General features: G+C 35.4%; 1 protein-coding gene across 2 annotated transcripts in view; it reads left to right on the top strand.

Moving 5' to 3' along the window:
- The first annotated feature begins 7,927 nt into the window (after window positions 1–7,927).
- The window catches only part of LOC113044866 (protein kinase C beta type-like), a 109,870-nt gene continuing 100,799 nt past the window's right edge, over window positions 7,928–16,998 (top strand). Inside the window, exons 1-2 of one of the 2 annotated variants that reach the window (XM_026204992.1) lie at window positions 7,928–8,246; window positions 9,172–9,203. In XM_026204992.1, the coding sequence (XP_026060777.1) occupies window positions 8,077–8,246; window positions 9,172–9,203 (202 nt within the window). In that variant the 5' untranslated portion in view covers window positions 7,928–8,076. The remainder of the gene's footprint in view (window positions 8,247–9,171; window positions 9,204–16,998) is intronic. The other variant, XM_026204991.1, reaches the window with a different exon arrangement.

Genomic DNA, 16,998 nt, shown 5'->3' with positions numbered 1-16,998 from the left:
ACTTAAAGCCATGCTACCACTCATGAATTTCCATCGCAACAGATTGACCACACAGATATCTTCATGGAATAATACATGGACTTTAAGCCTCTGGATTAATGTTTTTGTATTGTTGCAATGTATTCCCTCAATAAAGTGATTTCTATGTCTGTTTTAAACATCTGCTCTTTTTGTGAAGTTTTGTGTTTTGCTAAATTTGCTGCTTAAGCTGTTGTGGTGTTGTTTATTCACATTGTTTCTAGATTCTGTAGAGTGATCAGATGCATTTAAAATAATTCCTAAAAGCTTCATTGGCCAAAAAAAAAAATATATATATATAATTAATTTCACCGTTTTTTTTTTTTCTTTTATCCTGACACAAAATGACCAGCTAACATTTATTGGCTAATCATATCAGAAGCACATGTGAAAGTGTGTACTTGTACGAGTCAGGTGAATCACTATGGTTGGGTTATCATAATAAATAGTTTGTAAGAGAAGACCGATTGCTATAAAAGAGGGGAAGAAGCACTTCAATCATTGTATTTCTTGTTAGCGATGTATGTTTACATCCAAAGAAACGTGCAGCCTTCATTGCGGTGCATCAAAATGGCCTCCCATCCAAGGAATTAGCTACAAAAAATATTGCACCATGAAAGAACCATTTACCAAATCAAGAACCTCAAGGAGAAAGGTTCGACTGCAGTGGAGAAGTGTGTCCAGCAAGTGCCAGGACGTCTCCTCCTGAGGAGTCTGCTACAGAATCATGTCTCCGGCAGCGCAGGGCTTGCTCAGGAATGGCAGCAGGTTGATGTTAAATCATCTGCGCACAGAGTGATGCCAAGACTTTTGGACAACGGCCTGGTGTCAAGAAGGGCAGCAAAGAAGCAACTTCTCTCCAAGAAAAATGCCAAGGAAAGCCTGAAATTCTGCAGGAAGTACAAGGATTGGACAGCAGAAGACTGGTGCAAAGTTATTTTTCGGATGAAGCTCCATCCATGTATGGGGTTTTCAACCACAGGGGTGGGCTTTCTTATAATTCTGCACCATGTCACAAATTAAGAGTGATGAAGTGGCTCGAAGATCGTTATATTGAAATTTTGGATCCATGGCCAGGCAGCTCCCTGGATCTTGATCCCAGAGAGAACCTGTGGTCAGTCCTCGAAAGGCACAAACTGTGATCAACTCTGAGAATTACTAAGGCAAGAATGGCTCACCACCAGTCAGGATTCGGCCCAGAATCTAATATCCAGCTTACCAGAGTCAACTGCAGAGGTTATGAAGAACAAGGGTCAACACTGTAGTACATATTGGCAATGTTATTATTGCCAATATATATAATTTATATTATATGCAGAGAGTACACAAAAAAAGTATTTGAAAACAAGTACTGTACAGGAAACATAAAATATCTGAATGAACAAATCAGTGCCTTATTCTTTGAAGATTTTTTTTCTTCACGTAACGGAACAGAAATCTCAAGTGCCTTAAAGGATGCGATAAACCTATATTTATCATTGTGTGAAGACATTTCCAAAGCAACCATAGGGAAAAGACCTACACTCTCCTTATTTCATTTAACTCCAGGGCACTGCAGAGAGGCAGAGATATGGCACTAAAAATGGCTATGAGACCTTATTAGAAACAATAGCTCTATATCTCAGAGTACTGAATTATCATTAATCTCGGTGTCAGTTTAAGTATAATAATGTGTAGTAAAATTTGTACACCTTTTTTTTAATTTTTTTTTTTATTCCAAACCTGTGTGACTTCCATGGTACATAAAAGGAAGATATTTTGAAGAACAATTTTGGTGATCATTGTAGAAAAAAAAAAAAAAAGATTTGTTTCTTGAAATATCTTATTTTATGCTACGCAACAAATATAAATACATTAAGGTTTGGAACATCAGAGGGAGTAAATTACAGTTTTTTTTTTTTAAGGGGTCATATGATGCGATTTCAATTTTTTCTTTTTCTTTGAAGTGTTACAACTCTTGTTTCATGAAAAAGATCTGTAAAGTTGCAAAGACTAAAGTCTCAAATCCAAAGAGATATTTTTTTTTATCAAAGTTAAGACTCTGCCACGTCTCCCTACAACAGCTCATTTAAATACCCCCCCCACATGTCTATGTCACGATGTGGGAAGATTTACAAAAGGCCGCCCAAATGTTCGCAAAGAAAGAAGGCATATATTTTATGCTCTCTGTTTCCGCAGGCGCCATTTCGTGGAAAAGCTGTGTGTTTCATTGTAAAAGTGAGACTATTTTGTTGGTTGCAGCAAGCCCGACGGCCACTCCTTCGTCGAATCCGCCAGCTGTTCCTCCTTTTAGCCGCTGGCTGCTGCTCACTCAAACCGCTGGCCATTCCTCACTTTTTGGACAGTCTAGTGCTTGATGATTGCAACACGAGATTTGAACAGTGTAGAGTAGCACTTGTTGTTTGTCATTTGTCCGATCACCGACACAATACGTAAAAAGACAGTATAAGTCATTATAATCAGTAATTATGTTCCCACTGAATGCAACTACTGCCTCGTTTGTAATGGGTTTTATTGTTTTTGTCCTGGGACACGCCATTACAGTTGAGGGGAGTAACATTTCCATCAGACGCTTGAAACATTTGGCCAATCACAACGCACTGGATAGCTGGCCAATCAGAGCACACATTTCTTTTCAGAGATACGAGCTTTGTAAAAATTGTGCATTTCAGAAAGGCGGGGCATAGAGGTGAAACAATCGTGCACATTATGTGGACATTTAACATTTACATTACATTTAACCATTTAACCCAGCTGTTTCCTCCTGCAACAATCAAGCCCTTAACACTAACATATGAATGAACACATACTTAAATTGAACTTATTTAAATATATTTAATTTAATCATGCGTACTTTAAACATACACAACTGTGCAAAAGTCTTCGTCACGTTAGTATTTTCACCCAAAAGAATGGTGTTCCGCCAGTTATTTATATATTTTGCTGAAGTGTGTCAGTAGAAAATATCAGTTTACATTTCCAAACATTCATTTTGCCGTTGGCAGACAACTTGTGCATTCAAAATCGCACTAGATTGTTATTAAAATTAATGGCAAACTGATATTTCCTTCTGACACACTACAGCAAAAGATATAAATAACTGGCATAAAACCCTTTTTTTTTGTGGTGAAAATACTAATGTGCCTAAGACTTTAGCATAGTACTGTACTTTACAAATGACATTGTTGCTACTTTATAAAGAATGAGCCTACAGTAATATACAGAACTGATTAAAGACAGTGACAGACAGCACTTACTTTAACTAAATATCAGAGAGATTGACAGAGATACAGTAGAAACATTATGTGTGGTTTTGTATTTAATAATGACCCAGATTGTGAAATACATTTATTAGCCTTAGAGTGAGGGAAGCACAACTTGGGAAATGAGAGCACCTTAGGTGAAAGCTATGGATTTATTTTAAATATCTGTAATGTTCTTTAATGTTATCCATAATTTTTTTTTTTTTTTTTTTGTGGCTCTTTTTTTTTTAAGTACCGTATTTTCCAGACTATAAGTCGCACTTTTTTCATAGTTTGGCTGGTCCTGCGACTTATAGTCAGGTGCGACTTATTTATCAAAATGTATTTAACATGAACCAAGAGAAATGAACCAAGAGAAACATTACCGTCTCCAGCCGCCAGAGGAGGGAGATGTTGCTCAGTTCTCCTGTAATCTACACTGAAAACATAGAGCGCCCTCTCGCGGCTGGAGACGGTCATGTTTTCTCTTGGTTCTTTGGGTCTAAATAAATGTGATTTATAGTCGAGAGCAACTTCTATATGTTTTTTTTCCTCGTCATGACGTATTTTTGGACTGATGCGACTTATACTTAGGTGCGACTTATAGTCAGAAAAATATGGTATCGGTTCAGGCACCGGTACCATTTTAAATATATCTAAATGGCACCGGACCCTACTTAAAAGTTATTATTTCTCACTGGCTCATTCACCAAATGGATGCTTTCTCTTTTTCCTCCACAAATTAAGCTACTGTTGGTAGTTCGGTAGCGAGACGTTTTAATAAATTAGCGTTTGCGATTGACAACGTGATTGACAATGTTGTGATAAGTAGGCTATACCAACTTTGTAACTCCTTACCACCCAACACTGGACATATGGACACCCATACAGGAAGCTATCAATCAAAAAGGTATCAGGGTTATTTTTCATTTTTATTTTTTCACTTGGATTAATCATTCATTTTGACAGCACTAATGTTTATTGTAAATAGGAAAACCTGCCCTAGGTACACCAATGTTGTCTATTGCCCTCTCAGATTCCTGCAGTTTGGATGTACATTTACATTACATTAATTGTTATTAATGACATGCCTCTGAAGTCTGAATTTTTGCATCATTACAATGCTAGGCAACTAGTCATCCTATCTCTAGTTCTTTAATGTATTTGCATTGTACTAAATTGCGTTCATTTTCAATGGGCATATATCCGGCTGAAACAGGTAGCCTAGTGCATCCCAAATTTTTCAACCTGAACATTTTAATATATCATTATAGTCATTATGGCACTATGGCCTTTAGAAAAATGTTTTTTTGAGGAGGTGGTACGGCCTAAGCTTTTGTTCTTAATGGAATTTTTAAACCAATACTTTTACACTTTTACTTGAGTAAAAAGCTTGTGTTTATACTTCAACCTCTACAAAAGTCTTTTTAAACCCTAGTATCTATACTTCTACAATGAATGTGAATACGTATGACACCAGTGGTTGGATCTCTGTCCATCTCACATGCTGCAGTGCATTTAACGGTTTCCTCTGACTCCTTTAACACAGGAAAAGACAGTGTTGTCAAGAGAAAATATAGGCCTGTTTAACATGATCTTCACAACAGCTCTGGAAGCAAAAATAAGCAAATTCATCTGCAGCAAAGATGAATTTTTGCTGCATCGTTTTAAAGAATATAAAGCATATCTAAAGTACATTTACAAGAGAATGTGAAGATGGTGTTAAAGGGATAGTTGACTAAAATTAATAAAAAATATTTCATAATTTACACATTATCATCATGTCATTACAAACTCAATCATCTCCTTTCTTTCAAGGAACACATTTGGGACAATCTGCTATAAATATCTCATTTTATGTTCCACAGCTGAAAGTAAGTCACCCAGGCTTCAAAAGACATGGTTAGTATCTGGGTGAACTATTTCTGCAGTGTTGTAAAAGCCATAACCCACCAAATACAACTAGCCTATGTTGTAAAAACTTTTTTTTTTTTTTTTTTTTTTTTTACACAGTGAAAAGGTTGTGATAACGTTATTATCTGACATATTTAATGTGACAAATGCCGGTTTCTTTTCATTTTATTATAAATAAGTTTTACACCATGTTGCTGAAACGTAGCCTATTTATAACGTATTTATCACATTACCATCTCTCCTTGCAACCTTTTAGCCTACTTGCCACGTTCTAGGTATTTCATTTGCTTCCATGTTTTCTTTTAATCAAAATAAAATGTTTTCGAAATATTGTGAAAATACCAATGGTAGCTGTTAGAAAGTTATTAAAAAAATTCAAAATAAATAACAATAAATATCACATTTGTCTTCTACTACACACAAAAAAAAAAAAAAATTTCATTAATAAAAAAAACTAAACATTTTTGTAAAATGTAAAGTATTTCATTTTAACTAGTTACAAATCATTTTATCGCAATTATAATAATAATTCTATTGCAATCTAATTAATTTTTTTTATCTTATTAATTATTTGCACTGCTTGTTTCATTAGTGAATGAATCCGTGGTTTTGAACGAATCGACTGAGCTAATGATTCAGTGAGACTGAATGGCTCACTCTTTAAACCAGCGATTAGCCTTCACCTACTGGCTATTTTAGTTTATATTTAGAGTACTATATTATAATATATTTGTGTTTTTGTATGTTGAATCTAAATATTTCTAAATATTTAATAGTCGTAATTTTTGTTATTTTTGGACCAAAATGTATTTTTGATGCTTCAACAAATTCTAACTGATCCTCTGATGTCACACGGCCTAATCTGATGATGTGTTATTATCTTTCTGGACATGGACAGTATACCGTTCACACAGTTTCAATGGAGGGACATAAAGCTCTCGGACTAAACCTAAAATATCTTGAACTGTGTTCCGAAGGTGAACGGAGGTCTTACGGGTTTGGAACGACATGAGGGTGAGTTATTAATGACATAATTTTCATTTTTGGATGAACTAACACTTTAAGCTACTTTTTTGTTGTTGTTGCAATGTCTATTCAGTGTTTTAATTTAAAACAATAATGACTTCAGTGTACCATTGGCACACGATGTACCAATTATTAAATCTAATTCATTTGAGATTAATTGAGATTAATCCGATTGCACATTGTGTAATTAATTGGATTAAAACATTTTGAAAACATTAAAAATACATAATAAAATAATGCTGGTCTTGTTTTTATTATAAAATTCACAATTCATCATCGAAACAGTCAATAACCAATACAATCGATAGCAGCATCCCTGATGTGCAGCAGTTCAGCAACAAGCAAGAATCACACGATATGATCAACAGGTATATATGACAGCATCTGCACAAGAAGTCGAAGCTCCCTTCTGAGGGTTTTACAGTAGTCTCTCTTGGTAAGTGCATGGTGCACTCTTAGCCGCTGGTTGTCCTTGCCTCCTACTTGTCAGTGCGTCACAGAACAGGAAAGAAATAACTGCTGAAAAGAGTCAGCTGGGGCATAACACAAAAATTTATGTAACAAAGCTTAGACGTCAATTTATGTGAGCAGTCGCTGAAATAACTTGGCTCCCTGTGCAGCTTCAGACTTTGGGGACATCAGAGAACCTGTGGCCTGCTGCATCAAAACCCCTTAAGAAAATGCTTTGAGACAACTGTAACTGTTTCATCATTAATGGGTTTTTTATCTTGAGGGTTTGTTCACAACATTGTACTACATATTAGGTAATGACAGATTTGCTTTAAGAGCCATTTTCATGCATATAGTCCAATTTAACCACATATTCAGGATTCTGATGAACAAAAATATATAAGAATCAGCCGTTGAAAACCACATATTGTCTGTAGTGTTTCCACCCCTGTATAACATAATTATTCTTTCTTATTTTACCACATTTTATCATTTGATATATGTAATTAAATACAGGCTAATTAAATGTAGGAATGATTTCCTAATTATCTTGATATGGTCTAATCAGTCTTCAGGTATGAATATGCAGTGCTTAAATTAATTAAATATTGAAGGTGCACTCTGTAATTTCTATTTTTAGCTGATTCATATTCATCCCAAATTTAACAGTGGTTGTGAACTGACATCTATCAACACGAAGCTGTTTTACTTTTTTTATTTATTTATTATTTTTCAAATTAAATCTTAGAAACATTTGTGTTCGTTCAGTACAGCTGGTCATGTGATGTCAACATGTTAGTGCCCATGAGGGGGCGACCGGCTCCATGCAGAATAAATCGCTTTTTCAAGACTTATGGCTGTAAATGATTATAATAATATTTCTGTAAAAAGCTATTTCTTATAGTATGAAAAAACTATTTAGAATATATATATATATATATATATATATATATATATATATATATATATATATATATATATATATATATATATATATATACACCCAGTGCACATTTAAGTTTCATCATTTAGAGTAGGTGTTCTAATTCTTGTACATTATCAGTATCAAAATTATTGACACTTTTCTTGAAGTATACATTTTCATGAGCCTCGCGTTTCATTACCTATTTATAAGTGTTTCCCATTGTCTCATTCTCATTATGCTGGTAAGGTTTTTCATGTAAATGTGAGAGAGGTTTGATAGAATCTCTATCAATTAGCTCCGCTTGCCAAATGTAAATACGTGGGAGGGTGGGAGGAGTCTTGTAACAGCGCGTCAGTGTATGTGTGCGTGTACCGGTGCGTAAGAAGGGAAGCAAAGCATCGCGCCAGAGTTCATCGCAGTCTGGAGCTTTGCATTACATGTTCGCAGTCCGCACAACTCACTCCAGTGTACAGGCTCGCGCAAACTTTCCCCTTGTTGAGAATGGCAGAGCAATCGAACAGCGATGGAGAGGAGAGCAGCGCACCCATGAGGGGCTTCGCCCGACAAGGTGCCCTGAGACAGAAAAACGTTCACGAAGTTAAGGACCACAAGTTTATCGCTCGCTTCTTCAAGCAGCCTACTTTCTGCAGCCACTGCACGGACTTTATCTGGTAAGAGAGTTTGTGCGCTCTAGGTTAATTCCCCACTGAAGTGTATGGCAGGCTGTTTTAACATTCATTCATTAAAACTAAGTATTATTCTGTTGCTAGTTCTTATTTTTTTATTGCTCGGAAATAATCCAGTAGTAACCAGTAGCCTTCAAATTTACATGCAACTTTTTTTTTAGAAATGCGTGTACATATTAAACAGATACTTTTAGAGCTCTTTTCATTAGTTACTAGTAACAAATCTGGTGCTTTATATCCCTTTTGCTATAACATTTTCTTTTTATTAATAGAGAGATGCTAGTATCCTTATATGTGGCACTAGTATATGTATTAAAATGTATTCTTATACGCAATGACTTGCCAGGACTGCTCGTTTGCTGTTATTATTAATTGACTTTGAAACTTTTCTAGTAAAAATGCAATGGAAAATACACTTTTGTCTAATATATGAATAATACAAAAAATAGGCACAGTAAAATAAAAACAGATTCTAGTTCATTTAAGGAATAAATGTTAAAATAGCTTTCCATAGATATGTACCTGTTACTGTTGGAGATCAAGTGTGCACTGTATCAAGACCTAATGTGCTGTCTATCTAGACAGCATCATATGTAGACTCGGCTGACTCTAAACAAGCCTAGAATGGCCAAAATGCTTTTGGTAGGAGCTCACTTGGTTTCGAGCCACTGCTTTATTGATTTCCCAAAGTAAAGTATGTAAAGTAAAAAGTTCAATTAAATGTAAAAATATGAATGAAAAATGTAGTTGCAAGACAATACAAGAGTATAAGACAATATAAGAAATAAGAAATGAGTCATACTACATGAGGCAACAGCCAAACCACAAATTGATGTAGTTCAAGTCTAAATGTTTAAAAACTATGGTTTTATATTTTTTTCAATGAACCCTTGTTTTTTTTTTCTTTCAGGGGTTTTGGGAAACAAGGATTTCAGTGTCAAGGTAGGAATTTATTCATTAAAGATTTTGAAAGATCTTTGAAAGTGTAAAGTTCCTTTGGTTGTATTTGTAAGTGTCTTGCAGCAACAGTAAATCCTTTTCCAGGACTATCGGTATTGTATATTTGACGTGTATCAGAGCTTTTTTGTTGTGATGGTGTTACTGGAGGACACGCTGACAGTGTTTAGAGTCTTGCATGAACTTATAAGTTCCATTCTGAAGGATGCCTTGAGTTTTCCAGAGGTTTCCACCAGTGTGATTTTCTTGAGAATCTCACAATTGTGCCTCAAGTATATTTCATTTTTATAGAGTAGATATTATGGTATTATACAAAGCATCTTGACAGTAAAATGGAAATTACTTTAGAAGGTTTAATAACCCAGAAATTTTCACACTGGTAAAATAGATGATCCTGCAGATATTCTTATTAGGCAATCTTCAATATGTACATATCTCATTTAAATTAGATTTTCTAATCATTTTGACAACAGAAATCTGATTTTACATGCCCACTTGTTCAGATTTGAAGCATATGATATCCTGATTGCAGATGTTCATGCCTCCCATTTGTCTCATGAATATAATTATCAAATTTCTGCATGACGGCTTTCACATTGGAGTACGAACACGTTAGGCATTTCTCATATGAAATCATGGTGAAAATACAAAGAGGCCATCCGGATAGCTTTTTTCAAACTCCTGCACGAGCAGTATGAATTGGAAGTGTGACGTTTTGGCACATTTTCTAACATTGCAATTTGTACCTGTAGACCTGTGGCTAGCTGTGTTCTTCACTGTATGAGGCTAAATTACCCTGGGAAAGTAATTTTAATTCCTGCTTCACTCTTACGCACTAAAGGCACTGGATGTTCTTTAAGGTGACTGCAATTACAGGTCACGGTAGGTCAATAACAGCCTCTGCGGTTCTGCACTTTTCGTTTTTCACCGCAGTTTTCAGCTCTTGTTCTAATTACAGGTGCACAGTTGAGTGTATGATGATTTTACCCACTACTCAATCTTTCTCCTCTCTCCCTCTGTTCCTAGTTTTTTTTTTCTCTCAGACATGCTCTTTATCTATTCACATCTTCTCTAAACCAGTTGAAATCCTCTATTGATTTGCAAGAACAGCCCTGACTGTATCTGGAATACCGGACCCAATAGGAGCTGAGGGAGAAAGTGAATGTTTCTGCAAGGCAATGCTCAGACATGCTGAAACCTGAGGTTCTCTGCTGGAGAGCAAAGCTGTCTGTGCCTCCTGAAGATTATGCCTAGAAGAGTAAAGCTCTGTTAGAACAGTGTGGGAACTATACATCTCGTTCATAATTAGTTTATTGTAGTTTGTGCAGTTTCTTCTCCTCCTTTTGATGTGTATTGTGAAAGAATACTGCACTAAATGTTTATGCTATTTTTGTCTGTTTTTTCATCTTGGCAGTTCCATTCACTTTAGTTGAATAGTAGAGAGCTTTGGGTGAAGTGTTCCTATAAGGGAGCTTTCATACCTAGCTTGGTGCAGGTGTTTGTTTCGGAAACTAATGTCTGATGTTTTTTCCCTTTGTTCAGTTTGTTTTGGCATATGTGAATATGTCAGTTGCACTTAGATTTAGATTAGACAGATATTTTACTTTTCCAAGGATGGTTTCTGTAACATTCCGAAATATTCAGTAATATTCTAGTTCATAGGTCCTCAACCCTGCTCCTGAAGACCCACAGTCCTGCAAAGTTCACCTGGCCTGTGACTTTTCAAGGTCCTGAAGACCTTGATTTGCTGGTTCAGGTGTGTTTGATTAGGTTTGGAGCTGAATTCTGCAGGACATTGAGTCCCCTGGAAGAGGGTTGAAGACCTATGTTCTAGTGCTTTCTGGAACATTCCAGAACATTGTGACTAATCATAAAGACCAAAATACACTTCTGAAGTTTTGGACGACTCTCAACATGAGGACAGGAGAGGTGTCAGTGAAAAAATGGGAATAACTCATCTGAAAAAGTAACAGATATTTTAAAATAAATATAACAGTAAGGAGTTACTTTACTAGTTACTTTAAAGAAGAAATCTGATTATGTATCTTATTGCGTTACCCCCAACACTGAATATTTACAGCTCCTGGGTCACCCTGACTCGAGATGTGTTACCCTGGACCGCAAAACTTTAGTCGGTGGGACTTATTTCTAGCATTAGCCAAAAAAACATTGTATGGGTAAAAATTATAGATTTTTCTTTTATGCCAAAATCATTTTTAAGATATTAAGTAAAGATCATGTTCAATGAAGATATCGAGTAAATTTCCTACTGTAAATATATCGACACTTAATTTTTAGTAATATGCATTGCTAAGAATGAATTTGGACAAATTCAAAGGTGATTTTCTCAGTAATATGGAAAAATTTACACTTAAGACTGGTTTTGTTGTCCAGGCCAGGGTCACATATAAGGTGTGGACATTGAATGTGGGGATATTGCGAATTCTCTGGTGCAAAATTTTCATCCAATTGCATGGATTTCTTTTCTAACTTTCCCCATGAAAAATGTCATTGCGTAGCCTACATCAAAGGAAATAATAAATTATTTTGCATTCAAGACTTTTTAATGTAACAGTGACTCCATCTGCTATTAAGCACAAATAACAAGCTGTTCGCTCACTGGCAATTTTTGTGTGCATTCAAAAAAACAACAGACTATGAGGAAGGTTTACATATTCCCATGGAATACAGGCAAGGCTGTGATCTGGTTCTTGCTTAATCATGTGGAAAACTGTGAGTAAATAATAAAAGAGGATTTCCTCTTGCTGTCAGCTTGATGGTGAGCCAGCTGCTTAGGAGAGACTCTTTTGCCTCCTCAGTCTTAATTGCAAAATTACAAGTTTGAGGAAAGAGCTGGATGGAGCTGAGAAAGAGAAAGAGAGGAACAGACAGATGAAGAAGTGCATACATAATGATAAGGGAGCAACAGGGTCAGCAGAAAAAGTGAGAAATCAATAAGTGTTAGAATTTTTTGTTGAATGACAATATTTAAGAGTGAAGGATTGAAGTCATCATTAATGTACACTAGTTTCTGTGATTGAATGCCTGTTTAACCAAAAAAGTAAATTTATATAAAATATTGGATTTTGGTTTAAAACTATTATGTGAGAAGAAAGACAGTAGTGATATGTGTGATGATTGATATGATATTATAGTTTTAGCGATTGACAGAGACTTACAGAAAGTCTCTTTAACAGCAGTTATCATTATTTGTACACCTAACACCTTTCAAAATCACCCTGATGATTTCACTTGTATGTCTCCAACCACTCACCTTCTGTCTAAATGCCCTTGTAAATCAAAGCAGACTGTGATTGCATTTATATATTTGTGATGCAGGGGGTGTCTCACACCTCGCTATGTTCGGTGGAAAGGCAGAACATAACCACATCTGAAGGTGTAGGTCTTTAAAGCCTCTATAAATAGCATAAGTGTTCCATGAAGCAGTGCTTAAATAAGGTTTGGGGGGGGGGTATGTGTGGGTGTTCAGGGAGATCAGTAGTTTATGAAAACGCATAGAAGAACCTCAATCATTAGAGAACATGGCATCAGTTCATATACGTCATCACCCTGTTCTTTTGAGAATAATTTATGTGTTTGCTCCATTTTAGCAGCTTTGGAATGGCATGTTTTAGACCGTAGCCTCATTTTGATGGGGGAAAAATATAAATGATCAATAGTGACACAAGGCACTGCTGTGCTCTACTGTAGAGATGAGTGAAGCTGTGTGTATCAGCCACGAATAAGATTTTATTGCTGTGAGGTTTCTAAGAAGAGTTAGTTTTTAGTAATTTACAATTGAAATATCAACTATATGGGACAAATTAGAAAATTGTTGACAATCAGTAAGAGTACAGCTATATACAATATAGTTAGCATATTTTACGTTTTAGAAAATTTTTGATGAGATATGTTTGTTTTCTTATTAAAATGTTTGACCTTTAATTGCAGACTTTGATATCGTAGCAATTCTCAGTACAATTTGAAACACTGAGATTTTTCTGAGACTATAGAGGATGCTCATTAGAGACTGCTGTTTTCCTTCAGGAGGAAAATGTGAGAGGTAGACATCTCCATTTGCCCTCTGTGATATCACATTAAGTACATTTACAATGCACTTTTAAAGTTTGATTTTAGTCAGAATACATTTCAGAATAAAACAATAAGTCAAGTGTCAATAAACTAGTGGTGGGCCATTATCGGCGTTAACGTGCTGCGTTAACGCCAGACTCTTATCGGGCGATAAAGAAAAATATCGCCGTTAATCGGTTTTCAAAGTTGGGTTGGGAGCTGGGTCTATACTAAGCAAGCTATGATGACTTTCAGCTTGATATTTTATAAAACCGACTGGCTGAGGCCAGCCTAACGGACAGCGACACTGAACCGAGCTCTCTTCTGCACTGGAACGAACAAAAACAAATCGCAGTTTGAAACAAACAACAAGATGTGAAAGAGCCCGATTCAGTACTCGCAGTGTTCAGGGCTCACGCAGAGAAAGGCGACTCGAGAAGCAAAAAATAAACGTTTTCAAGTGTTTTGATCAAAACACTTGAACATCGAATTTGCTTATTTTTGCACTAGTGTCAACAAATACATACAAAATATGTCAAAATATCCACCTTGGAAATTATGCTCGAAAAAACTGTCAGTTATTTCTTAAGTGAAAGTAAACAGTTGAGGAAAAATGGGATGTGTATTATATTGGATGCGTTCATCGTCTCTTAAAGTGACCGCGCCTAATTTAGCTGCTGGCTGCTGTAATGTTAATCCAAGAAAATGAAAATGAAAATCACTCACTGCTCTTGACTACTTTGTAGTTTTAACAGTCAAACCAAAAATTATTCAGACACCAGATATATTTTTTGATCTATATAGCAAAACTGTAATAATGTGAGAAATGTTGAAGGTGTCTGAATAAATGTAGGTTTCATTGTATATTTAATTTTACATTGAAGACTATCCAGTGCTTTTTTACATTTAATTATTTAGTTTCTGTACCTTGACACCTACAAACTTGAAAAAATCTTAAACATTGTGTAAATAGCACAAATAAATAAAAATAAACGAACATACAAATTAAACAATTTCAAACAGGGCCCACTGGTAAAAACTTCACCGGGTCCCCGCTTGTGCAATGTGGAATTAGTTTACAGCTTTTTCAAGCAGTTTGTGATGCATTTTGGAAACAGGAGATGTACATTTCCAATGCACCATCTAGCTTGATAAACCCCTTCTAAAAGACTTTTATTTGGGTAACACACATATTCTGAATGCCGTCAGCAGAATTTGAATGAGCCATTTTAATCTAGATCAATCTAGATTAATTTCAAGATCACAGTGAGATTAATCTAGATTAAAAAAAATAATCTATGCCCACCTCTACAATAAAAAATTTTTTAATAAGTGTAATGTAAATAGTCCCACTGAAATTGCATTGGTCGTGTAGAAACCAGTGCAATTTACCACAGCGTTGTACACTTGCAGAAGTGATTTGTGACCTATTTAATCCTTCAGATATTAAATTTCCACAGCACTATTTGAATATTCAAACTATATTTGTGTATTTAATCGTTCAAATATTTTATGTTCTTAACCATATTCAGAGGCCTCATGACTCCTGGTCGATCGGTTTTCTGGAGAAGGATTCATAAGAATTTTTCAGTTCAATTCACGTTTATTTGTACAGTGATTTTCATCAAACAAGTCATTGCAAAGCAGCTTCACAGAAAAGTTTCTATGTTACATTTAGGAGTAGTTGATCAGTTTGTCAATGTGATGCCCATATGGCAGAAATGTATAGGAAAAATCATGCAGTTAGTTAATGGCGTATTCAAACAAACGTTGAACAATATTAACAGTAGGTCTGTCAAAATAGCTGAAAAACTACATTTGAATTTTGTACTTAAATATTATCAAAATTCGAATTATATTCAAATTTAAAATGCACAATTTCAGTTAGGGTGAAGAAAAGCTTTTTGATTCTCTCCTGAGGCCACAAGATGGCGAATCGAGCAAAATATTACTAATGCACATTTTTCCAAAACATAAAAATACATAATTTTTAAAATAATGTTTATAAACCAATTACAATTAATTAAGTTGCTTAAACAACTATAAACAAAACAGCGTCATGTATTTAAAAACTTGAGATGTAGTGGGATGGGGAACAAAAAAAACCCACCATAAAGTCTCGAGATATGTTTTAAAAAAGATTAAATTACATTAATTTAACATGGCTCGAGTCAAGATCTTCTCCACATTGATGTTCTCTTTTTTTCTTGTGGCTTCAACTGGATAGGCTAACAAAAACCTTATAATGCAATGACACTTAAATCGTCATCGCATCTCGTGCACCACTGATAAAGTATACTGCGGCTGTCCACACACCATCCGCATTATGTCATTTATTTCACGTGCGCAAATACAAGGTGAATGTGTCGAGCTCGTCCGCCTCTGAAAGTTGTGTGGACGCGGCAAATTTTTTTATTTGAAATTCAACGAATATTCGAAATTAAAAAAAAAAAAATTGGGGCAGCACTAATTAACAGCAAAGATTATATGTTGCGATCAGAGTTTGGGAGACAAATGTGAAAAAGCTCTACCTCCTTTAGTGGACTTTGCTGTGATCGATACTACCAAAAGTCCAGAGGTTTGAGACCTTAAGGAGTGTGATGGATTGTAGCATGATAGAAAACTGGTTAGGCATGCAGGAGCTAAACCATTTATGGCCTTATAAGAAGTAATATTTTGTAACTGATACAGAACTTAATATGTAGCCAGTGTAGAGATTGTTACAAACTGGGGTAATATGATCATATTTTCTTGACCTGGTAAGGACTATAGCCGCTGCATTTTAGACTACCTGTAGCTTGTTTGTTGAAGATGCAGGACAACCACCTAGCAGTGCATGCATTACAATAGTCCAGTGTTGAGGTCATGAATGAATGAACTCTTGTTAGCTTAGATAAATTAGAAGCTTCATCTGGTTTTGTTGAAATGTATAATTGAGTATCATCAGCATAACAATGGAAACTAACCCCAAATTTTCTCACAATATTAACAAGGGGCAACATGTATATATAAAATAGCTGCAGGCCTAAGACAGATCCCTGTGGCACTCCAAACTTTATTGGCATTAGTTGACATGATTCCACGTTTAAGTAAACAATGTGGTAACAGTCCGACAAGTAGGATCTAAGCCACTGATGCATGAAGCAGGGCATTTGTAATTTTAACAAGTGCAGTTTCTGTGCAATGATGAGGCCTGAAACATGACTGAAATTGTTCATAGATTTTTCAGCAAGGACTAAAGAACTTTTTATAAAATTTTAGACATAAGAAGATTTGAAATGCGTTTTGTTTTTTGCCAGTTTACTAGGATCTGGATGTGGTTTCTTAATGAGATGTTTTTTTTTAACTATTTAAAAAATGTTTTAATTTTTACCCGAAAACATTATTCTGAGCTTTTAAGTTTCACTACATGACTTCTTCTTAAGAATGCTTAATATGCTTCTGTTCATACATATTTTGGTTACACACTGGACTGACAACCACATTCAATAACCAAACTGACTCTCTTCAGTTTTTAGGACACACACCTGCATTTTGAGAATCAACTGATTCTTGCTTGGGTCCCAGATTGGAAAATAATAATTTACATCAAAGGACCAATTGAAATTCATATCTGTTAGTAGGTACAAGTCAACACTGACTGTGTGAATGTAGTCCAGTCATATTTCCAATTTTTCTAGCCTCTGTCACTATCACAATCAGTTCTTTT

The sequence above is a fragment of the Carassius auratus genome, chromosome 3 (genome assembly GCF_003368295.1).
Source record: "Carassius auratus strain Wakin chromosome 3, ASM336829v1, whole genome shotgun sequence".
Taxonomy (NCBI): domain Eukaryota; kingdom Metazoa; phylum Chordata; class Actinopteri; order Cypriniformes; family Cyprinidae; genus Carassius; species Carassius auratus.
This window is presented reverse-complemented; position numbering and strand designations above follow the sequence as displayed.